General features: G+C 41.6%; 1 protein-coding gene across 3 annotated transcripts in view; it reads left to right on the top strand.

Moving 5' to 3' along the window:
• SFMBT1 (Scm like with four mbt domains 1) overlaps nt 1–25,111 on the top strand; it is an 87,123-nt gene that overhangs the window by 28,111 nt on the left and 33,901 nt on the right. For 2 of the 3 annotated variants that reach the window (XM_044451454.1, XM_044451455.1), the window contains exons 2-3: nt 16,858–17,010; nt 21,930–22,024. In XM_044451454.1, coding sequence (XP_044307389.1) covers nt 16,983–17,010; nt 21,930–22,024 — 123 coding nt within the window. In that variant the 5' untranslated portion in view covers nt 16,858–16,982. The remainder of the gene's footprint in view (nt 1–16,857; nt 17,011–21,929; nt 22,025–25,111) is intronic. The other variant, XM_044451456.1, reaches the window with a different exon arrangement.

Here is a 25,111-nt window from a genome sequence, read left to right as displayed (position 1 = left end):
CTGGCGCCGAAAAGCAAATAACGACGGCGCCAGGCGGACCTCTCTGGGGAGCGCGTTCCATAACTTAGGCGCCACCGCAGAGAAAGCCCTCCTCCGAGTACCCAGCCTCCTAATTTCTTTCACAGAGGGTTCCCAGAGAAGGGCCTCCCCCGCCGATCTCAAGGGGCGGCTGGGCATATATGGATGCAAGCGCTCCTTCAGGTAGCCAGGACCCAAGCCGTTTAGGGCTTTATAGGTCATCACCAACACCTTGAATTGGGCCCGGACTTCAATGGGAAGCCAGTGAAGCTGACGGAGAACTGGAGTCATGTGAACACAACGCCCAGTCCCCGTCAGCAGCCTGGCAGCTCTATTTTGAACCAGTTGAAGTATCCGGACCATCTTCAAGGGTAGCCCCACGTAAAGCACGTTACAGAAGTCAAGGCGGGAAGTCACCAGCGTGTGTGTCACCATACATTACAGAAAATATTTAAAGCACTTTTGGAACGCCCTTCTTAGATAAAGAAGATCAATGTCATAACAGTATCGTCACTGGATTACTGCAGTGTGCTCTACATTGGGCTGCCTTTGAAGACTGTTCATAAACAGCAGATGGAGCAAAATAAAGTGACTAGGCTACTAACTGGTCCTAATAGAAGAGAACATAACTTTCCAAGGACACAGGAAGAGCTTTGAAAAAGCAGTGGTGGTTGAATTGCATGAAAGTTAAAAGCTAAAATTGAGCACAATACGTGTTCTGTTTCTAATAGTTCCTGATAGTTTTAATTATACAGCCTTGTACTTCAAGAGGAAGGTGGAACATTGTTTATTCATACTCTTCAGTAGGGAGAAGCTAGACCTCTGTAGTGTGCAGAAGATGGAACCTTAGTTCTGGGGCAGGCCAGAAGGTTACATGAAGCAGAGATGCAACAGGAAATGTAGTATGTGTCTTTGCTTCAAAGTTGTCTGTGAAATTACCTGAGCTTGAACATACCTTGTTTCAAAACCAGGAGAAAGTAATAAATATCTTTATTTGAATGTCATGATCTGCCTCATCAGCTTCTTGAGGAATGATGTTTAACCATAAACATTTACTCAGTTTTAGAGGTTATATTGTAAAGTGTGGAGATCACAGTTACATTGAATTTGCTGCTCAGCCCTTACTCATACCCCAGCTGTAGCTTTGCTAATATTTTTCTTCCAGGATATGGCATTACAATCTGGGCCAGAGTATTTGGATTAAAATCTGACATGAAAACATAAGAAGTGTGTTAGCTCCACTGCATCATGTCTCCCTTCAAGACAGTCAAAAGTCTACAGCTTGCACTGAAGCATTCCTGGATTGGGTTTGAGGTGTTCATGTGCCTTCCTAACACTTGTTTGACAATTTACTAATAACAGCTTTTGACTGTTGCCATGAAAATGTAAGAATGGTGCCATGGAAATATGTGAAGGCCAGCTGGATATCTGGTGACATGAGGGGGTAGGTTTGACTACTCTCAACAGCATCAGCATGAAAACATATTTAAGGGTCCAGTATCCTTGAGCTCCCCCCTCCCTTTTTTTCCTGTGGATTGGGATCCTTTAAAAGAAAGTGCTGCATCTGTCCAGAGTCTGCTAATATGGGTGCACCTATGATTTGGAGTTATGATGATGATGTTGTAGTAGGGATTTCCTGTGTTGCTTTCCATTCCAATTGAAAATTGCTTACAAATAAGTAGCATGTTGCACTTTGGCAGTAGCAAACAGAGATAAATCTATATTGCTTCTCCATTTCCTAAATTGAGAGGATTAGCAATGGTCTTTTATATCCTGCTTTCAAAACTATAATATGACTTTCTTTGGCTGATGAGCAACTGTTATGTAGGCCATTTCTATCTGGTACTATGGGTGTGCAATGAAGGGAAGGGGTGGCTTGGATATGTGGTATGGATACAGTGCTACAGAATTTTCCCAAAAAAACTGGAGGACTGTGGGGAAAGGATGCCTTTTCTCTCAGCCTTGGCCTACCTACTGGATGTGGGGCAGGACAACCAGCCATATGACTATGTTGTAAGGAATGAATGTGAAGTGCTTTGACACTCTGAGGTGCTATATCAGTGCCAGTATTTTCTCCTTGAAAGTGTGTGAATGACTTACACTTCCAGATAATCAGAGAAGGAACTTGCACTTTTCCTTATAGCAAGATGTGTGAGTTTTGTATGAAAAAGGCCCAAGATCCTTCTTTACATAGTTTCATGAAACACGTGATTCAGTGTCAGTTGCTATACAGCAATACCTGGAAAGGGATGTTGTTTTCAGTCCCCACTTGTGAGCTCCCTGAAAGTACCTTCCTGCTCACTTAGGGTGCCCAGATACTGGATTACATGGACCTTGTGGTTTGATCCAGCCAGTGGTCTGCTTCTCCTAAACGAATCCCAGGTTCCACTGGTCAAGAAGCTGAAGAGCAGATGTGCTTAGCCCGTTGTCACAATGGCATCTTAAGATACCATCATCTCCTTCACTGTTTCTAAGGGTTGGAATGGGGGCCAGAAGCAATGGGAGGAGCTCAAAGGGTGGGAGGAGAAGGACAATGTCAAATAAGAGCTGGAAGACTTAGGTAAAAGAAGGAACAAGGAAAAGAATTATGAACTTCTTGATAAAAGGCATCTTTGGAGAAGAGGTAGTGGCTAGAAATATAGAGAAAATTCTTATGTCAGAACAACTAGATTAGCATAAGTAAGGGAAGCAGTTAGAGGGAAAACAGCTCATCTTGAAAATCTTATAAGATTGAAAGGGAACGTACACAGAGGGAACTGGATTATTGGTACCTAGGGATTCTCATATCAAAGCTTAATCCCTCCTAAATTGGAGATATGTAAGGTGTGACCAACTGGATGTGTTTTATGACTACAAAGAACACTTAAGCACAGGGTAATTCAAACATCTCTTGTGTGCTGCCCATCTGAATGAGTATGGAAATGCCATCTTCTGGGCCATAAATACTGTTGATGACGCTTTGGATGTACTGTAGTTGCACAAAAATTTGGGGAGCTTTACAGAAGATAGCAGCCACAGCCTACTTCAGCCTTTAGGATAAATGACAGTGGTAGATCATGTGCTTTCCAAGCAAAGGGTCTATGAATCTGCCTCTAATATCTCCAGGTATCTCTAAATACCTCTTAATATCTCTAAGGGAGAATCTGATCTAAAATCCTGAAGTGCTGCTGCCAGTCAGTGTATGGACCTGGACTGATCAATTGCATGACTTGGTCTAATGGAACTCTCTGTGTTCCTAAGTAGCAGAACTTGTTCCTGTGTTCCTGTGTTCCTAAGTAGCAGACATGAAACTGGCATGTCATTCTCTTGCCTTAAAAGTTGCTGGCTTCTCAAGATTTCTAAAGAGGCATCTTGAAGAATATTGTCCTTATCCAGCTTACCAATCAGATTAGAGGACTGGCATCTTTATTTACATGTTGACCTGATTTGCACACCATTACAACCCATCACAGGTAACTAGCCATGATGGGTTGCCATGTCATTTGAATGCAGCCTACTGCTGTCAGGATTACTCATTTTTCATTAACAAGATACCCTGGTAACCCAAGCTTTATTTTAGGGGTTGTTCAATCCAGAATGGGTTGTCATGAGACTGATTATGTTGTGGCTTGCAGGAAGTGTAGGGCAAGAAGCAGAACCGCTTGCTCCTCATGGCAGTCTTGCCTATGCTGCCTCCAGTTACAGCCCTCTACCAATGCCCAAGAGTCCACCATCGCTGGTTTTACCACCCTTGAATTATTTTTTACAGTCACAGAAAAAGGTGTGAATGTGTCCATAAATTATTACTGTTATCTTCTGTCTTTTGCAAGTTTGACAGGGCTGTCCAATTTATGTAGTTTTGACTGGTCAATTCTCTTGGTTTTAATTGTTACACCATGTTCTTTTGGAAAAAGGCTAAGGAGCAATTGGTGACAAAACTATTAGTACCTCTGTTATTTTGACCTGTTTCACTTATTAGTTTGTAAACATTTGCATGGTTAATAAAAGTTAGTACAGAAGTTCTGTGCATTTTCCTACACAACATGGAAATGGCAAGTACCGCAAAATTAAAATTCGGATGAACAGTGCAAGGAGGGAGTGCAGATTAAGTCTCATTGTACATCTCTCATGTATGTATAGAGTGATACTTTTTACAGCTTTTACTAATCAGTTGCTATGGAGCAAATATCACATCTATAAATAAAGGCAGCGCTTTATAAATCAGATGACAAAATTATCTTGCTGAAATTTTGCCCTCTGTGATCAGTTAAGAGATTTTCAAACCATGTTGAAGATAATGGATTTAACAAAAAGGGTTTCTACCCTTTCTAGTGGCTGCCAATAAATACTATGACTTTACTGTGTCAGTCTTGAACTGTGAGTAAATCTGCTTTGAATATATCTTTATATAGTGCTAGCTGTTGTCCCACACCCTGAAGCAACACCTCAAAGACAAGAATTTCTGTTGCAACACGAAGCTTTATCAGACAACATTCACTACATGAATTTGACATGGCATATAACTTATCCTCTCAAAAGCTAATTTCATCATCTCAAAAACTAATGTGGAATAACGATGGAAGGGAAATTTAAACACTTAAAGTTATTATGTAGTAAAAAGAAGAGGCTAGTGTTATAGTAGGAAAAAAAATCTAATAAATATTTTATTGATGTGCTTGTAATCTTGGGATAAGTGATGATATTACAGATCAAATTAGGGAATGGAAGGAAACAGCCCACGTATATAATGACTAGGCTATTCCCAAGTAGGAGAGTTTGAATATTTGCCAAGAAATCGCCATGGCATTGTTCCCAGGTTGCCTTCTTCCATTGCCTTTTTCCATTCCCTGATACTTTAAGGTAGCGGTTCCATTTACATGAATGCTTGTACTGGGATATCTTTTGAATAGAAAGGACTGTGAATACCTAGCCAACCTGCATGAAAGTCTGTGTGTCCGACAGTGAAGTCAGATTTCCCAAGTTTCCAACAAAGCTCTTGGTGAAACTTAGCAGTTGCCATGCAGCCAATTACAAATGTTCTGCCTTTTTTACACTTTCCCATATGAGAAGGATGTTGGCTATTTACAGCAGTACAAATCTCTTCAGTTGAACAGTTTCTTCTCTTCCCATTTATTTTCCCATGATATTGTATCAATTAAAACCTACTCAGCTGCTTTGGAACATTTGCTTCAAGTGGACTAGCAATTATTTACACATGTAACTGAGCTTGTCTTCAGGGGGTCTAACTTGATAGGCTAAGGTTATCTTCAGCTGTAAGGTACAATAAAAAATTTATGTAATAACTGAAGTTAAAAATGCAGGGTAGAGGGAGCCATAGAATACTGCAGCCAGAATGGATTGCCCACTGAATTTTATCAGCTGCAGGGAAAATCTGAAGCCCAGTGTTTAATTCTTTGCACTCACGGAGGCCAATGACACCAAAATTAGTCCAAGTTCTCTGCTGCTGTGACATTATTTTCATACAACAGGCTGGATTCCTTTCAAGTATTTGGTCTTCCTCAGTCTTGTATCTGCCTCTGCTTGCTTGTTAAATCAACACAGGCTTTCAGGTTTTAAGAGAGCTGTCTGTTGCAGTGCTTTCACACAGCCGCTGCCCTCTCGTGCTCTGTATCCTGTTGTTATAATTTGTTTGTGATGAGACGTGACTGCAATCCCTGTATCTTCACAGTTTTGATTTCTAAAGCTTCTGTTTTTGTATTGACTGGAAACCCTCTTTTATATAACATCTGTGTGTCTGACAATGAATACAACAACCATTGTTTGTTCAGAGTTGCCATCCCCATTAAACCTTCAAAGAGCATCTCCTCTTAAACACTTGTGTTGCAAGAGGTTTGTCCAACATTTGTTCTTCCTAATTCCGTTTTAGCTGTGAGTAATGGAATTGCTTGCCTAATGAGTTCTTTTTGGTGTTTTATTTCCTAAATCATTTTTGCAGTGTTGCAGTTTTTCATAGCAGCGGGGTTATACCTGAGTGATGCCTTAGTAGGAATAAATAGCAGAACAAGATGAGGATATAATTTGGAGAACATTTCCTGTTCAGGTACATCAATTTGAAATAAACACTAAAACTGCAGAAATGAACCATAAATGTGCTCAGTATTTTTCCTCTCCAATGTTCAGGAGCATGTGTTCAAAAATAGGAGCCTAGTATTAAAATTTGAAGTCCATACTTAGGGATCTAAATGATTGTTCAATATTCAGCTGTGGAGCACTTGATATAAATGGCCAAAGTCACCTGAAATTAGAGAAGTTTTGAAAGTCTATTCATTGACTTTAAGTTATAGAAATTATCAAGCAATTTAGCCTTGTCATGCTTTGTACTTAAGACTGATTTTCAGACACCACTGTCAGCCCATATAAAAGATGGTAGCCAAATTACCGACCCTGGACTCATTAAGTGGAACATACCTTGTAGTTCTGGGAAAAATGGACCAACTACTGGTCATTTTCTAGGCATAATGACTCGTGAAAGTTCTGGTGAGTTGCTCAGATCCACTCTGACTTGGGCATTGATACAGTCCCAGCGGATGGAACTTTGGCTCTTGCTTATCCAGCATTATTGGATGCTTTTCCATTTGTACAGCCTGAGGATGTGGACAGCATCTTGGAAGAGATGGGAGCCACAGTATGCATTCTGAAACATTGCCTTTCCTGGCTTGCTAAAGCAGCCAGAATAGGGCTGGCCAAGTCTGTATGCAGTGTGGTTAATGCCTCCCTTAGTCAAGGTAGAATCCCAACCTGCCTGAAGGAGGCGATGGTGAGAGCTATGCAAAAAAAAAAAAAAAGTACCTAGATCCATTTCAGTCTGGTTTCAGACCTGATTATGTCACAGAAACTGCTTTGGTAACATTGGTGGATGACCTGCTCCAGGACAGGGGGAGTGTGTCCCTGTTGGTTCTGCTTGGCCTCTCGGAGGCCTTCAGTACTTCATTGGCCATGGTATCCTTCTCTGCTACCTTGCTGGGATGGGAATTACAGGGACTGCCTTACAGTGGCCCCATTCTTTCCTGGAGGGCAAACTGAGAAGGTGGTGCGGGGAGACTCCTGTTCAGCCCCGTGGTTACTGACCTGTGGAGTTCCTCCGGGTTCTGAGGAATAGTATGCCTCTCATGCTATTTAATATATACATGAACCATTGGGAAAGAGTTTTGAGGTTCATTGTGACCAGTATGCTGATGACACCCAACTCTTATTTCTCTTTTGCATCTCACTTGAAGGAATCTGTCAGTCCTACATCAGTGTCTGTTGGCAGTAATGAGCTGGATGAAAGCAAACAAGCTGAAGTTTAATCCAGACAAGAAAGAGGTGCTCCTGGTCTGTTGGACAGCAGACCTGGAAATAAGGATTCAGCCTGGGCTGGATGGGGCTATAATCCCTCTGAAGATGCAGGTCTGCAGCTGGGGTGTACTTCTGGCTTCAACTCTGAGTCTGGATGTCCAGGTCTCAAGGTGGCCAGAAGTGCGTTTGCACAGTTAAAGCTGGTGCACCAGCTGTACCCATTCCTTGAGCTGTCTGATTTGGCCACAGTGACACATGCCTTAGTTGCTTCCTGTTTGGTTTACTGTAATGGACTCTACATGAACACTTCTAAAGATTGTTAAGAAATTTCAGCTGGCTCAGAGACCTGCTGCCAGCCTGTATGGAGCATACAACTCCTCTGTTGAGACGGCTTCACCTGATCTTTATGGGCCCAATTCAAAGTGCTTGTGATGACCTATAAAGCCCTACAGGGGGGGCCTCCTTGGTGGCTGCCCCAAGGTTCTGGAATACCCTTCCTAGGGAGACTAAGCTGATACCTTCCCTGGTATGGTTCTGTAAGCAGGCTGAAGCCTTTTTATTACAGCAGATACTTCAGAATGGCCTGTGAGTTTGCGCTGTTTTAATTTTGCTGTTTATATTTTTGTAGTGCTTTTATCTAGATAGTGGTTTAATTTTAATATTTATGTAATCATATTTTTAACTTTTGTATACTTGTGAATGTTTTAATTGTGTGGATTTTAATGTTGTGAGTCTGCGGGAGTCCCAGTTTCTGGGAATAGGTGGGATATAAATAAATAAATCTCTGTGTGGGTACCAGAAAGAAAACCTTCTCCATCAAAGCAGCCCAGGGTCTGAGTTTGAGGCTCTTTCCATTTGCCCAGATTTCAGGGGGGGCTGTGGGGGGGTGATAATTGCATTTACTTCCCACCTTTCTTCCTCTTGCAGGGAACCCAAGTCAGTGCACAAGGATCAGAATTCAGTTATTCATATTGTTTTACTTTTCAGTGCTGTTGCTTTTAATAACTTAATTCATGTTATGGTTATTGCTGAACAATTATTATGTAAGCTTAAACCAAAAATAGACAATAAAATTCTTTTAATATAATAAAATTATGTTTCATCCCTTTTGATGTGTCCAAACATTTCTCAAAATACCACATCACAAAAATGAGGGAAATTGCCACATCATTGACACTGCATTGCAAGCAGCACACAGTTGCCAGTATGTCAGACATACCTGATATAGATCTTGCTTTCATTTTAGGACCCTTGGTTTTCTGTCCCCTGCAAGAAGGCACGTACACAATACTAGTGGAGATTAGTCAGAGGAGAGCTTATAAAGAAGAGCCTCCTCCATCTCACACTTCAAGAAGTAGTCATCTATGCAGCCAACCTACACTTACTGCCTTGCAAAAGAAATAATTGAGGCAGACTGTGTTTTTAAGTGCTCCATATTTAGGTTCATGAATAACCGTCCTTCAGTTTTTAAAATGGTGTTAATGTGTTTTCAGAATTTTGCACTGCTGCTGGCTTTTGGTTTTTACTTTTGTTGTCTTCTGTTTTAAACTTAAGTTTTCCTAACTGGTTTCATGTGATATGGCAACCCACTGAGGCATTGAAGAGTCCAGTAAGCATGGGTTTTTTGTTTTTGTTTTTTACGGAAAGCATATCTTGCATTTTCTCCAGAATGTAATAGTCGTTTTCTTGTGTGAAAGAGGATATTTCCATACATTGTTCTCTCTTCTGCAAGAACAGTTTGTGCATTTATATAAAACTTGGACTGATAACAAATGGCTGAATGGAAATATTTCGTTCGGTGCTGGTCTTTATACTTCCATATAATAAATGCAGTTTAAAGTCATTTGGAGTTGTTGTTGAGAGCGTTGGACTGGGACAAAAGAGATCCAGGTTCTAGTGTCCACTGGGCCATGAAACTCAAAGGGTGACTTTGGGCTAGTCAATGACTCTCAGCCTGGCATGCTGCTGCAAGAAGGACAATGATTATATAAGCTACCTTGGGTTCCTTGCAGGAAAAGAAGTGGGGCATAAATTTAATTAATGAATTGTTACAGTAACATAGTGTGTTTAATATTGGATATGCCCCCCTCCCACTGACTTTATTCTCTTTTGGGTCCTGTTATCCATTATATGGCCACTGTCCCGGTACAGCTTCACCTTTCTGTATAGCACAAGGCTGCCACCTTTTCAATCAGCCCCTCTGCGGCTTTAATAACAGCACAATATACACACGTTATCAGATGTTGATATTAACTTTGTGAAAAGCTTTGCCTGATTCCACACACCAGATTTCTGTCAAAAACACAAGAGCAGACAGGGACATCTTTTGGGGCAGTTGGCAGATCTTTTATTCCTTCACACACAGAATTACCAGTGTTAAATCTCTTCAAGCATGAGTTCAATAAGTGCGGACAATTACAGTCCCATCAGAACTTATTAGTAACCAAGAGGCATTGTGCTTTAGATTTGTATTTTTAAATAGAACATTTGATCATTATTCCACAAATAATTGTGGCTTAAATGAAAATCAAAGTGATTCGCTCTCTGATAAAACCAGGCCCATTTCCTTCCATTTCCACCCAGCTACTCGTCAGAGGTCCCTCTGTCAACTGTCACAGAACATTCTGGTTGGGGAGTTCTGACATCTTTAGTCCATGTGCTCCTGCGTCGCTCTGACTTGCCTCCGCTCTGATTGATGCTTATACAGGTTTACGGGGGCAAGGCTGGATTTTGATCTGCAAGGAGTTGTTTGTGTTTGATGAAAATTCAGAGCTAGTTTTCAGAGAGAGAGAACTTAGGTTTTCCTGTGATGTTATCACTTTCTTCTCAAAGTTCATATTAAACAAACAAATCCCTGCTGTTTAACTGCTGCTGTCTCTTCTGTACGAATATATTAAAAAACATTTGTGATGTAAGTGGAGGATGGGCAAGGAGCCCTTTTTGAGCAGCTCTGGCTGTTTCTTGAGAAAGTAGTGATAGATTCATCGTCTCCTCAGGATTTTGCAAGGTCCCTGGGATCCAGAACGATGACTGCTTTTGTTTAAGGCATATGAGGCAAATGGATGACTTAGTATAGCAAATTAAAGCAGGTATCCTCAGCACATTCCACTGTTGGTGTTTGCTATCCTTTAATAGAGAGCTACTCGGATGGTCTCTGCTGTTGACTGTGACAGAGGAGCAGGAGTGGGTTAGTTGTGGAGAAGTGCATTTAGAATCCAGAAAATGACTGGAATCATTTTAGTTGTCAAATAAGCTGATCTCTACTTCTGTGGATGTCTGTGTCCTGTTGTGGCAGACAAATATATAATTTTTCTACTGGCCAAGCTATACTATTCATGACACTAGTCACATTGTTTGGCCTTGCATGGAAGTGATGGCTTTTTTAAACATAGTTGATGAGAGAGAGAGACAGAGAGAGAGCGCCCTTTGCCCCTGCCACAGTCCAGATCAGAATTAGGGTGCTGGGGAGGAAGAAAACCCTTTAATTGCAGAGGAAGATTTCCTTCTGTTGTAGGAAACAGGCTCAGGGGTCTTCCGAATGCAGAGTGGAACGGTGCTGGAGCTGAAGGGTTTAAAGCCTCTCCCCACCCCCACTGCTACACAAATTCACTATATTGTAAAATCGACATAAAATCAGGTGATTTTAGCCTGTTTTGCCTAAGAGCCAACTTTTGTAAAACTTCAGTGAGTCCAATGAGCTATTAAATGGTAGTCTGACTTCAAGATACTCATCAGGAAGCAAATTTCAGAGCAATCCTAGGCATGTCTATTCATTATTCAGTTACCCTAACAAGAATGTACAAGGTTAATATGCATTCTAACTATTTCTTTATTTTACCCTAGATTAGCATATGCAATCAATTTTATTGAGGTTAATTATTCAGCCTATTCTAATCACAGCATGGCACTTTATCATGAAGAAACCTATAATTTCATTCACTTCTTGTTGCAGATAAATCTCAGGGTAACATTTTTTTCATATGAAGATTTAGAACTTAAAAATACATATTTAGCAAAGTCTTGATTTATTTGGTATTTTAAAATGCAGTCTGGTTTCTGGTAATTAGGGGTTGAACAGAGGTAGGTTAATTTTTCATTGCCATATTAGTCTAACACAGGATTTTTGGGGGCCATGTGATTTCAATTATTACTGTGTTAGTTGCCAATTAGCTGGTAAAGTCCAAACAGGAAAAAATCAAAGTAAACTGATGTCCTAAACCTATACATAGCTGTCACTGCAGTGATGCAAAGCAGCTTGTGGTCAGGGTTGGAAACATTTGACATATTTTAAGTGCTACTTCAACTGCAAGAGAAACTGTTAGTAGCCATCAACTACATGTGTGTGCATGCATTCGTGTGTGTGTTTAATTTAACTGTTTATCGAATGCCTGTGTATTGCATACCTGTATGCTCACACAGCTGGAATTCTCCTACAGCTCTGCTTTAATCAACAACAATGCTTGATCAGACTAAAGGCCTACATTCTGATCCTACAAATGTTGCATTGGACCTCCCTGGATCAGCTGTTTTTTTAACCCCATATTTGCTTTATCTCCCACTGCCCCCATATTGAGGGGCTCCCCCACTGGTCAGGAAATGCCCTCCTTTCCCTTATCCATGCTTCCCTTTTAACAAACAGAGAAACCCACTTGTAGACTTGAAACCATTTGTGAATCAACATGGTCAGATTTCTGCATGTTTTCCAAACCCCTTTCAGTGGCTTACACATCTCCGTTCAGCGGCCAAACAGATGTGTATGGGATATCATCAGGCAGGACATTAATTCAGTACCACCTTCTTAATTGTGTTTTCTAGCACACTGCCTCTGATACTAGAGGTAATATTTAGCAATCATAACTAGTAGCTGTTGATAATTGTATCCTCTGAATTTGTCTGAGCCTCTTTTAAAGCTATCCAGGTTTGCAGTCATCCCTACATTTTGAGGTAGGGAATTCTGTATTTTGCCAGTGTATTGTGTGAGGTACTTCCTCTAATTGGTCCTGGATCTCCCATCACTCCCCTGGATTCTAGAATCAGTTATTAAGCTAATCCACCTTTAAATTTCTGGATCCTTTCTTCAAAATTAGCATCACTTTGGCTACTGTGTTAAAAATCTGTTTGAATTTGAGGTGAGAATTCTCACACAGATACCATCCAGTCCTGGTGATTTGTTTGTTTTCACTTTGTCAATAAAGTCTAGATCAGCCTTCCCTGACCCTGTCATCCGAATGGGATAGTGTAACTTAGTGTCCTGCAACAGCAGTGGGTTGATGGCGTTCTGGCCCTTTCCAACTCTACTGTTCTGTGATACTATAATACTATGACCTTATGCCATCAAAATGTTTTGGACTTTAATTCCCATCAGGCCCAGCCAGCATGGCCAATTATGAGGAACTCTCAGGTGATGGTCCAGAACATCTGGTAGGCACCAAGTTGAAAAAGGGCCAGTTTAGAACTTCATCTCCTATCATCCCTGTTTGCTTCAGTTTCTCAGACTTCCTGAAAATACCTGTCCTACATTTCTCAGACTTCCTGAAAATACATGAGTACCTGTCCTACATTTTCTGCAGTGAAGACAAGTGGAAATAGTTCTTTCAGTTTCTTTGCAATGTTCTTATACTCTTAGCATTCTGCTTTTTTATCTAGTAGTCAAACCACTAGATAAGTGGTTTGTTTCTTATTATTTAGATAAGATTTTTTTTTGTCGGTCATTATGTTGGTTTTAGCCAAACTGTTAAGACCAACAAGCACATATTTATTATTAAAATGTTAAATAATATTAGCATCATGCCTCAAAATCCCTTTCCCCCCCTTATTGTCTGTTCGCATTCCTTCAATACAAGAGTGTGTTCCTTTTTGTTCTTGAGCACCATATCCATTTTCTGAAGGGCGCTTTCTTTTCTCTAATAGTTCCCTTGACATTTCTTGCTAACTGTGCTGGACTTGCTGCTTCCTTTCCTGATCCATGGTATACATTCTAGCCGAGTTTCTATTACGGTTTTAGCAGCCTCCAAGCATTCCAGAGATACTGGTCAGTGTTAGCTTTCCCTTTTGGCTTCCTATCTACCAGTCTCCTCATTTTAGAGAAGTGTCCTCTTTTGAAGGGATGTAACTGTGTTTGATATACTTAGGCAATTTCCCTCTTGCATTTAATTTAGATTTGATAGCACTGTGGTTACTGCCTCCAATAAGTTCAGCAGCGCTCACATTGCTCACTAGGTTTTGCATGCCATTTAAGTTCAGGGTCTCATGAGTTCCATGAAAAATGTTTCTAGGGCATGTAAGCTTTACCTCTTTCTCATGGTTGGAGCAGACATGGATAACTGTTAATTGAAGTCACCATTTACTGTTACAAAGATACCCTATGCATGCTTATTGTCTGTTCACATGTTGCATGCTATTTAGTGTTGTACGTTTTCCAGAAAGTTTGAATCAGAAAACAAATTAATGTGCATAGGAAAATATTCTGATGTTCAAGGACATTGCATCAGCCATCACCAATAGTCCCATTCTTCCTAAATTTGCCACCATGGTGATAGTAACAAATGCAGCAATTTTGCAAAGTGACAAGGTATGCAGGGAGGGTGTGTCTGGTTTGAAAACAGAATTATACTGCCAAATGTCCTGTTTCACCTGGGGACAAGGTGCAAAATGGCAGCATTTTCAGAGGGACTGTAAAAATGACCGAGGGAGTTACATGCTGTGCATTCGCACAAAGTGCCCAAGTCTACCATAGAGAATGAACTAATTTTGGATGCTTATTGTCCTTGCATTTAATAAATAACAAAGCTAAAACAAAATACCCCACTTCAATATTTTTGTCCCAATACTCCTGAAAGTTTGTCCCAGTTTGACCTGGAATTTTGAAGGGACATGTCATGAGCGGAGCCGGCTGGAGCCAGAGGTCAGACTAGATAGCCCAGGAGGCCCCTTCTGACTCGCTCTGTTTCTATGTTTCTAACATAAGTTGAAGGTGATTTAAATGCTATATTTTGTAGATTTTTAAAAATGTGTAAAAACAATAGAATATACTTCCTTTATATTCTTTAAATTTAAGAAAAATATAAAGGTACTGAAAACTGTTGACACACTAATCAATGTTAGCAACCCAAAGAACTGTGGATCCTATGTTGATAACCAGTCATCTGTTTCAGTGCAGTTCAACTCTTTTCCACTGACTCTACTGGGGCACCTTCCGTTTTGCTGTCGCCACTTATGAATGCCATTTCACACTGAGATGCATATTTCAACGAGAGGTGTATATTCCCCCACATACTTGCTAGAGATAATCACTTGAAAGCATCAATTACAACTTTGAAACTGCCAAGCTTGCCACACATTGTATTTGCAATTGGCATCCATTCTTAGCTGCCAGTGAGCTTATGAATTAGCAAATGTCCTTGGAAAAATAAAGTACTGGGAATTTTTTCTGTCCCACAAGGTTAGTACAGTTAGACTTACTGGACTTTGCTGTGGTTCTGGAATCTGTTTTGTTCTAGAAGGCAAAACTGGAAGAGCTTGCTAGCCAGAAATGATGATTAGGCTTTATGGAATTCTGTTGTGAAGAGCCACCCTGAACATGTGAGTGCACTTTGATAAAATTAAAGGGAGGGTCCATCTGCCTGGGGATTCTTGTGAATTTCTGCCTAATTACTCTGTCACCATGCAGCAACCTACTCATTAGGGTACCTTTGAATTGACAGATTAAATGGAGCTAGGTAAGCTGCCTTGAGTTCCTCATAAGAGGTAAAAAGGCAAGATAGAATTGCAATTATTTTCTAAATGTCCTGCCAGGAAAAACAACCTCATCCTGGAATGCTGTCACAACCTACCTACTTGTTCAGTGAGGTCAAAGCCCAGGCAGCTCCTCTTGAATCATTTTTGATAATTCCTTTTGTTCTGGATCTGTACTGAGCTGCCCTGAAAAGCTAAAATCCATCAAAAGGCGGAGAATTTTCCTGTACCCTCTATAGAAATTGCAGGCAAGTCTTTGACCCAGCCTAGGCCAGCCCTGAAACAATCAAGCCTTTGCATTCTTTGTGTAAAACACTATAGCCGCCTGGAGTTTGGGCAGTCATCATTTATACATCTTCTTGCTTGGACATCTATCACTCTGATTTGTCCTGGTTCAAGATTGAACCTGATCAGAGTTGGCATATTCTTCTCCTTTTCTGCACACTTTCCTTTGCTCATGGCTACCCATGGATGCCGAGCCAGGAGTCCAGTTTGCGTTCATTTTTGAACTACCTTGTTTACTCAGCAAGAGATCCATGTGCCTTTCATACACCAAGAGACAAAACCTTACTTTTGTAAGGTGGTCACTGAGTCTAGGATGAGGTTCCATATTTAGCTATGTCTGTCAGTTTCTTGAGTGCAGCTTGATGTTTTGTTGAGGCTTGTACTCCCGTGTGAGTTGCTGTCCTTGAGGTCAGTAGTGTTGGTTTTTGGTGTGCCAGATGCAAAACGGCTTCCAAATACACTCGAGAAGTATTCACCTCTAATCTGAGACTCCCCATCTAAAATTATTTTAAAATTGAAATCAGCATTGAGACCATCAAAAGTAATCTGTGTCCACAGAATTTTTACATCTTTTGACAACCCAATCTGGAGGTTCTTCTGGTTCCCCTTGCTGTTTTGGGTTATTAGGATTGTATCATGCTCTCTCTCTCCTTTCCCCCTCTTTTATCATTTCTACAGCCTCAGTCCACTATTTCACTGTCACTTACGTTTTCCCTGGCAGACAGGACTCCAGTCCCCCACCGTTTCCCTAGCACCACCTCCACCCAATCTGTGTCTTTTCTATCTGTTCCTTAGGTCTGTTAGGAATAAGTATGTCATTTTATGTGCTCGGAAAGTGGGTGTACTAACCAGATCATTTTTCTTTGCTGTTTCGTTCACACACAGGTTTAAGAAAATTTTGTTTGGGAAATAAGTGTGCTGCTTTTTGTGTGCTTGGGGGCTGGATATACTAATCCAGTCATTTTTCTCTGCTGTGTTTGAGAATAATCTTTGTAAAAAATGAATCTTGTTCTGCTTTTGAATCCAGTGAGAGTGTGTGAGAGCTAATTTTCCCCAACTGAAGTGTGTGAGCTAAGTTCTCCGAATTTAGAAGCATCTATTCTCTATCTGAGGATGAGCTTCCTGCAAAAATCTGCTGTGTGCGTTCCCTACCAATGGCAAGGTCCCTTCATGGCCCTGTATTGAGTGCCTGTGAAAATTGTGGGTGTGGGTGGGGACATACAGCCACAATAGCACAACCCTTTCTTCTGTCATTGCCTGCCTTACTTCAGTTTCTCTCTCAAGGTCATCTTGATAGCATGTTCCCAACTCTAAGATTCTGGAGGGATGGTATCATCCTCCACAGTGATTCTGCAGAGCCCTTTTGAAGAGTCTTGTTTGTTAGACAGTTTGCTCTCTTTGTGGCCTTTTGTTGTGTGTCTCCCCTCACTCATCACACTCCAAAGCTAACCTTTATTCAATACTAATGAAGAAACAAGAGCTTCAGTTGCTTTGGTTTTATGAATAAAAAGAAAAACATGATTTATTTTTTTTCCTTTACAGTTTTTGCTTGAACGTATTGGAATCCTGAAGAAACAGATAGTAGAGGCCAGATGAGAGCAAAGCAGTGATTGGCTTGGTGACCACTACTTCCGGCTCCTAAGGATTATTGCCAGATTGCTGTGGAGATGAATGGAGAACAGCAGCATGAGACAGGTAATGCAATTATGAAGCCTGGAGTTACAACAGGTATCTTCTCAGTTGTAAACATATTCCAGATGATTAAACTGGTCCATTAGAGGTTGCTGTTTTTTGGTGGTGGTGGTTTTGTATTCTTGTGACACAACACGATTAACATCGCAATACTCTGTATGCCTCCTCAGAAGTAAGTCCCAGTGGTTTCAGCGAAAGTGCTCTCAAATAAGGGTGTATAAGATTGCTTGACCATGGCTCAAGTTACTTTAAATGAAAGCACAAGTGCAGAACCCTTTGAGCCCCTAGGGTTCCACTGACTGCTTGCAGGGTGCTTCTCATATATACATGCACAGTTTCCTGCCACAAAGACCTGTGGACCCTTCCTCTCCCAACAATTTGGGGTTCTGACATACTGTGAAGCACTGGTTGATTTGATCCTGGAAACAAAACCATTCAGTATTTGTTTCCTAGCTGTGCTAAGGAATTAGTAGGATCATAAAATCATAGAATAGTAGAGTTGGAAGGAGCCTGTAAGAACACAGGTCTAAATCTGGTGAACATATAAAACCCTTCATTACCATTAAGTTTGGACAAGGACAATGTGTTTCCTTCGCCTTTTCTCTCTAGCTCCTTTTGGCACAATTTTAAATATTATGGCATTTGCGGTAACCATTTCTTTTAACATGCACTATTTTTTCTTAGTCATGCATATATATCATGAACTTGTTTTGATGGAACCTATATGGTCTTTTAAACCCCTTTTAAGAGCCTGAGAGTTGTGATTTCCTTGTTTTTAAAGTTCGCTAATGCTTATTGTGGTCTCATATTTTGTAGTTTTAAATGCTCTCAATTATCCATTTCAAGCGTGTTCGGCTTTTTTCTTTCAAGGCCTAAAATGCTGACAAAGTGAGTAGCACCATGGTATATTTAATGTGGGTGATGCAAGCTGCCATAAATAGAGACTTGAAGTGTTAGAATCTTTCATTCATGTTGAAGTTTGGCTTTTCTCCTACCCACTTCACTTCTTGTGAGAGGAAGGATTTGTCCTTAAAGGGATAAATAATACATCAAGTGTTGTCCATGCTTCTTCTGTTTATAACAACAAGGCCTACCTCGGACCTAAGGGATAAATATTATTTACAACAACCTGTAACTTAATATCTGGCTCTCTTTGAATTTGCAAACTTGTCACTGACTTCCCCGATTCTCTTCTCTGGCAGCGGTGCCTGCATATTCTAATTCCATAACAGTTGCAGTTGTGGAGACATTGAGCTGCATAAAGACATTAAAAGTGGAGCTGCTTGTATAATAAAAGTAAACCAGTAGTCACGTTGTGCTAGGACTGGAGATTTGCTGCTGTTACATATGTGAGGAATGGTTGCTGCAGCCCATGGGAGGGAAGACACTCACATGTTTAGATACAGGACTGGCTTATAAATGACAGGCATGTGGTCCTTGGAACCACCCATACAGCCAGCCAATCAGAGACAGTGCCAGCAAAGATGCCCAGCACAGCCAGCCAGTGAGCTTGTGAGGGTGGGAAGATACTCCCAGCACAGAACCTGTGTCACCACGCAAAGGATGATGCTGCAGCAGCCCCTCTCAACCATGCTCTAGCACAGCTGGCAAGAATCCAGCTGATGTCAGCCCCCAGGTACCCCTGTATAGGAACAGGGCAAGTCCCCATGTGCTGCTTACAGCTGCTGTGTTATGAGGAAGGAGAACTTGTACAACACAGCACCCCCATAGCTCCTGAGCCATTTCTTTGCAGAAAGGGTGCATGCAGTTGCCCTGGGATCAGGACACAAGACCCGGCCAGGGAGGAAAAGACTTGGCCAGGCAGAGGGGCCAGGAAATGCAATAAGGGCAGTCACGGCAGTGAGCTCCTGCGTGGGGCATGGGTTTGGGAAGCAGGAGTTGGTGATTTGAGCCCCACCAGAGGGAAGGGGTAAGTGTGGCCACACTCTCCTATTGCTTGCCTGAAAAAGCCGCGTTAGAGGAAAAAGGCAACTTCAGGGACTTGAACCCACACCTCACATTCCACAGATCTGTTACCGAAACTACAAGAGCAGACACATTGGCCTCGTTTGCATGTCACCAGGGGTAATTTATCCTTAAGGAGCTGTTGCACATGCTGCCTGTCATTATGAATAAACAACACCCGACCAGAGGTTGCATTTTGCTGCACAAGCCTTGTGTAACTCATGGTCTGTTATGGGTCACTTTCCGATTGGAAGGAAATTCCTTGAGCTAGATCTGGGACAGGTATAAATTTGTGCCATTGATGGGACTAATTATTATTTATTATTTTTATATCATGCCTTTTTTTCTTCCAAGGAACTCAAGGCAGCTTACATAATTCTCCTCCTCCTCTCTATCCTTACAACAACCCCAAGAGGTTGGTTGGACTAAGAGTCTGTGACTGGCCCATGAGCTCCATCCATCCATCCATCCATCCATCCATCCATCCATCCATTTATTTATTTATTTAGACAACTTATCTGCCGCCCCATCACATGAGCCTCGGGGCAGCTTACAATCATTAAAATCCTGTATAAAATGCAAAAATGCATCAAATAAATAAAATACATAAAATATGGCTCAGTGGGAACTAGAACCCAGATTGCCTGTGTCCCAGTCCCACGTTCTTAAGCACCACCCCACTCTGGCTCTCACATGAGGGACCCCTCTATAAGTGTAAGCCCTTTCCGATGCCACCCAGGAATCTACCCTGTCTCCGCTGTCTCTTCGGTGGAATGGCTCTGGTGGCGAAGGTTCCTCAAGCAAGCTGTTCTGTGTTCCACTGGCACAGCAGGCCTTCCACCAAATCCTAGAGCCCAGAGCTGTTAGATCTCCACTAGGACTGCACTTCTAAGCACCCTGCAGCAAGCTTTTTGAATAGCACCTTGAGCTGAATAGTACCAAATAATTGTGAGTAGCTTGAACAAGTAGCCTAAGACTGCTTCCTGGAGAAGCCTTTTACAGCTTCCTCATCCTCAGTATTTACGCCATTGGATTTTAAAATCGTATCTTAAACCATATAAATTGGAGGAAGTGCTTTATTTTAAATGAAAGTTAGGATTCTTAGATGTATAACAGAAATAGACCCTACCTTCTATATAAATTGATTTTTAAAAATCTGGTACAGAACATCATCTTTCTTATTGATGTTGATAAACAACAACAAAGAGGTTGTTGGCAAACTACTTCTTTGTTTGATGTGTTTGATGCTTTTCCACCCAGAACTAACAGTGCCTGTAACTGCTTGAGCTGTAAATGTGTAAAGGTTTTGCCTAGGCAAGTGTAGAGGGACTAAGGACACAATTCAGTGCGCTCCGCACTCCGTGAAGGTAAGCCTCTGAACTCAGGCTTGCATGCATCCAAGGAGCAAGGCGTGAACAGCAGTGACCTTTGCCCCCTCGTGCGCTGCAGTGCAGCTAGTGGCTGTTCTTGGCCATATGGATGAAACACAGCGGAGGGTGAGAGAAAGTGCCCTTTGGATATGGCCCGAGTTGTTGGCACCAGCCTTCTCCCTCCATGCCCCCTGACTGTTCTCCTTTCCTCCTCTGCAGGTCAGTTGCGTTTTTCTTTTGGCACCAGTGTGAGCAGGCTGGGATGAGGACTCTGTGTTCAGAGTCCCACCCCTAAGATTGCAAGATCCTGGAGCCGGAACTGAAAATGAACCTTAGCCTTTCAGACAATGTCAGAAGGCCATTGGATTGAACCCGAAATGTAATTAGTAAGAAGATGGTTTTTAAGCAGGATGTTTTAACAAGTCTCAGTGCTTCAGTTTTTTAATAAATATTCTGCCAGTACTTGTTCTTTATAAGGTTGTTTCTTGCCCTGAGTGGGACTGGTCATACTCCTAATGAAAGGTCTAAAATACCATCTGTTTTTCTCATATAACACTTCAGTGCATCACAGACATGCTGCATAAAGGCTGTGTGTATTTATATTTTTTAAAATATGTACAGAATGTACATGATAGAAACTGGTCATTTCTGCAAGCCAAATAAAGTACATTAATTGAAATGGTACCTGGAACTTCTGCCAAGAATGAATGGTCAATTGGTGCTTAGGTAAAAGTGTATTTATTGATGAAGGTGTATTTTTTAGTTTAAAAGTTTACACACAGCTATTGCAAGCAGTGTGCACAGCCAAGCCTAGTGAATTATAGCTCCATTTAAGGATTGATCGAGTAATGCATTAAATCAGGCCTGGACTGCTTATAGACCCAAGCCGCAAATCACAGGTGCTTGGGAAGGAGTCTTCTCAGGTTTTGCAGGTTGCTTCATGACTGCCACCAAAGGCTGGGCTGCAGCACTTTCGCTGCTTCTTTCTCTTCCGTCGATCGCCCTTCTGTGTTCTTGGTCGAGCTCCGAACCAATTTAAAAGGCACAGAGTTTCCATTTTTCGCACAACTGCCGATCACTTGACAAGCTGCACCTCTTTAAATGGGTTTTGTTACAAGAGTGCTGCTGATCTGCCGTGGGTGACATGCAACTGGTCAACAACAGGGACTTCAGTAATTCCCGTTCTTGGCTGCCACTGACCGACTGGCAGGATCAGCGCCGGTGCCATCACCTTAACATCTCTAGTAAGCGATCCCCCTCCTTTAATCTGTAGTAGTTGCAGTTTTATCTCCATTCTTAATGCAGGCTGTGTGACAGACCAGAATTGTTCTCAGGTTTGGCTTGGTTTTGTGTTTTTTGTTTGTGTGTTTGTTTTTCTCCCAGGCAACCTCAATTAGTAGGCATGGTATCTTTTATTTTATTTATTTATTTAAAACATTTCTATGCCGCCCCCATCGCAACGAAGCCTCGTGGCGGCTCACAAAAACTTGTGATCTTGAATGCTTCCACACAACTAAGGAATCTAAAGTAGCAAATCAGTTATACATTTCCCCCACAGACTACGATGACATTTCTGGTTTCTTGCAGATGCAGGATCTGGTGTGGAAGAAGCAGAATTCAACTGGGATGAGTATTTGGAAGATACAGGAGCAACAGCAGCACCCCACAGCTCATTTAAGCATGTAAGAAAACATCTGGTCAATCTTCTTTTCTAATGCAGCCTTTATGCGCTAGTCACTGGAGAGCCATAATGTGAAGATGCTCTTTTCATTTTGGATACTTGAGAAATCTAAATGTAGCCCTGTAGGGTTTTTGCTCCTCTTTTTGGACTTTAATAATGTCCTCACAGGTCCTATTAAGGGAGGATAACATGAAGAGAGCATTTGCTGCTGTTTTCTGCCTTACAAGGGACCCTCCTTGCTCCAGTTAGTGCGAGAGACCGATCCAACTATCTGCTGACTTCTATGTTTTTCAAGAGAGGGACTTAACCTTCTGTGTCCCAAGGTGCCTTGCAGCAAAGTGAGGTTTTCTGCAAATGAAGTTAATTAGTCTTCAGAAGGCTTGGTCTGGGACCACCTTTTTAAGACTGACACTTAGTGCAGACAGCGTTTCACTTTGTCCTTGGCTGACAACATTTGTCTCTCCCACCCTGCACCTTATTCTGCCTCTGTTTGCTCAATGTGTAACCTGAGGAAGAAACGCGACAGCTTTTCAGTTGACTTTCATAAAAGTAGCATGACAACGTTTCTGTTTTGCATTTGTGAATAGTATAACTTCAAGATTTCTATGGAAGTGCTTTGATTTTAATAGTAAGTGGCAAAGTTTAGCTTCGGTTGTGGTCTCAAGGAATATACAATGTTTTTTTTGCTAGCATGAAACTTATCAGAAAGAGTGATCTGTTGCAACTTTTGGAAGTTCTGGAGAGCCAGTTGAGCAAACTGCTAAGATTTGGAAAACAGGCTTTCTTAACAAATTCTCTAGGTACCTTTTACAGAACAAGTCTTAAATGTGGGTGTGTAAAGGAAGAGGTGGGCAACTTGTTGGGCAAGTGGGTCACCTCCTTCAGTGTGTATGTTTTCACTGAAGTTCTTGAATTCTATTGTCATTATCATTATTATCATCATCACTTACATCACTTACAGTAGCCAAAGCTCTCTGGGCAGTTCATAACATTAAGTCACCCATCCAGATTTCAACCAGGCATGACCCTGCTTAGCTTCTAAGATGAGGCAGGATCAGGCACTTCAGGCTGCATGGAAGGGCATGGCACTCCAGCCCACCACAGTCTGTGGTAAGCCTAGCTCTGTTACACTATTTCAGCATCCATTATGGAGAGGCTGTCATAGGTCAGCTGCTATGCTCAGTAGTGTGTGATCCCCTTCCATAAAGTCAGTGGACCTTCCTTGAGGTTAACAGACAGCAGGCAGGATCAGGAAAGGCTGGAGGAATGATGGTTTTTAGTGGAACTTCTCATTACTGTTATTAAATTGTATTACATTTCTTTCCCCCATTTTTCTCCTGCACTGCAGGGAACCCAACGTGGTTTCTAAGGTCCTCTTTCTCCCTATTTCTTTCTCACAAAAACCCTGTAAAGTAGGGCCAAGAGCCACCCGGCAAACTTTGGGACCAAATGGGAATAGAGCCCAGATTGCCCAAGTCCCAGCCCAGGGCTTTAGCCACGGCATCACACAGGCCCTGCGGCACCACGTTCCACCATGTTCCTCAGTAGGCTGTGGTTGTGCCCTTTTACATTAAAATGTGTTTGTAGCCATGGTTTCCTTTCTTGTAACGCTTTAATGGTGCAGCATCCCTGAGACAGGAGGTTTTGGCATGACACAGCTAACACTGGGACTTAGCACAGAGAAGGCTTTGTAAAGGTGCTGGCTGGCTGTTGACTCCCGTTTGCAGGAGGGTTAGGAAAGGCACTTGGCCATGCCCCTCACCTGGAAGCAGCACCTGGAGAATAGAGTAGCCAAATGCATGAGAAAGTCTTCATTCCTGTAGAAATTGGAGGATAAGAACCTCAGAAATAAGTAGGTTCTCTCTGATCAGCAATGAAGGGAGCTTGTTTCTGGCTTGGCTGCTATTGTTGCTTTATAAATGGTTGTTTTAAAATAAGTGTGCAGCTTTCACTAAGGGAAACATACTAAACCAGATTTCTGACTTTGTAATTCTTGGTGCTTTTGTGGAGAGTGGGGGGGGGGCGGTCTGGTCCAGCATAAATGCAGCACACACCCCAAAGAGAGCAGATAATAATAAAACTGGGCAAAGTTCAAAGTGGGATATCACTAGTAATTTTCCTCTGCTTTAAGGATTTAAGTTCTGAGTTCAGCTTCAAAGAGTTGAGCCAAATTGTTTCTACATGCTAACAAATTACTCAGTATTGGTCTCTGCACCTTTCTGTTTTTCTCTTATGGAACTAAGGGCACCTTCTTGTGCCTAAATCAAAGCTTTTTGCTAATCTACATGAACTGCACTTGGCATGCAATTAACCTGCAGAAGGCTTAATGTAGCATCTTTGCAATGCAAGTGGAGTTGCCTTTCTATTAGACTGCATTCTGAAGATTTTTTTTCCTTAAATCAATTTACTCTTCCCCTTGCTAAAAAAAAAAAAAATCTTCTATAATATTGTGCCTGAAAAGGCAGAACAAAATTTCAGCAGCTGTATGGAGAGATCACATTTTATCACCACATGTTAATGGGAAGTTGCTTTCGCTACAGTTGTCTTAAGCTCACAACTATAGGAGGGCATCACAACCAGGGTGCAGGAAGTGTTCAGGTCTGCCAATTGAACAGTCTAGCTTTATGTTTATAATTGCTGGTTTGGAATTATATTTCATACACCTAGATAGCTAGAAAACAGATCACTTGCCAGCTTTTCTTCCTAGCCAAGCTACTGTCTGATAGTAGATGCCCTTGTAGAAAAAAACAGAAAAGTAAGGCTGCAATTCTGTCCCCATTTACTTGGAAGAAAGTCTGCTGAATTTAGTGAGACTTCTCAGTAGACATGCACAGGATGGTGGTGCAAATTAGTTCACTTTGTTTCGAATTATTGCAGTGTTGTTAGACTACCATAAGAGGGTGCTGTTTGAACACAAGAGAGAATGTTATGAATATGCTGGTTCTAAGCCAGAAATATTCCAGCCTATTTACTGTTTTAGAGGAAGATGTATTCAGGCTTTGCATATCAGTACATTTCTAATTATTCATTTTTCTCTCTTTGTCTTTTCCTGATCATGGAGAGAAAATGAACCATTCCCCATACATGC

Source organism: Varanus komodoensis, unplaced genomic scaffold (genome assembly GCF_004798865.1).
Source record: "Varanus komodoensis strain SLA01 unplaced genomic scaffold, ASM479886v1 scaffold6_2, whole genome shotgun sequence".
Lineage (NCBI taxonomy): Eukaryota > Metazoa > Chordata > Lepidosauria > Squamata > Varanidae > Varanus > Varanus komodoensis.
The sequence above is the reverse complement of the archived record's forward strand: the minus strand, read 5'-3'. Positions and strand labels throughout refer to the sequence as shown.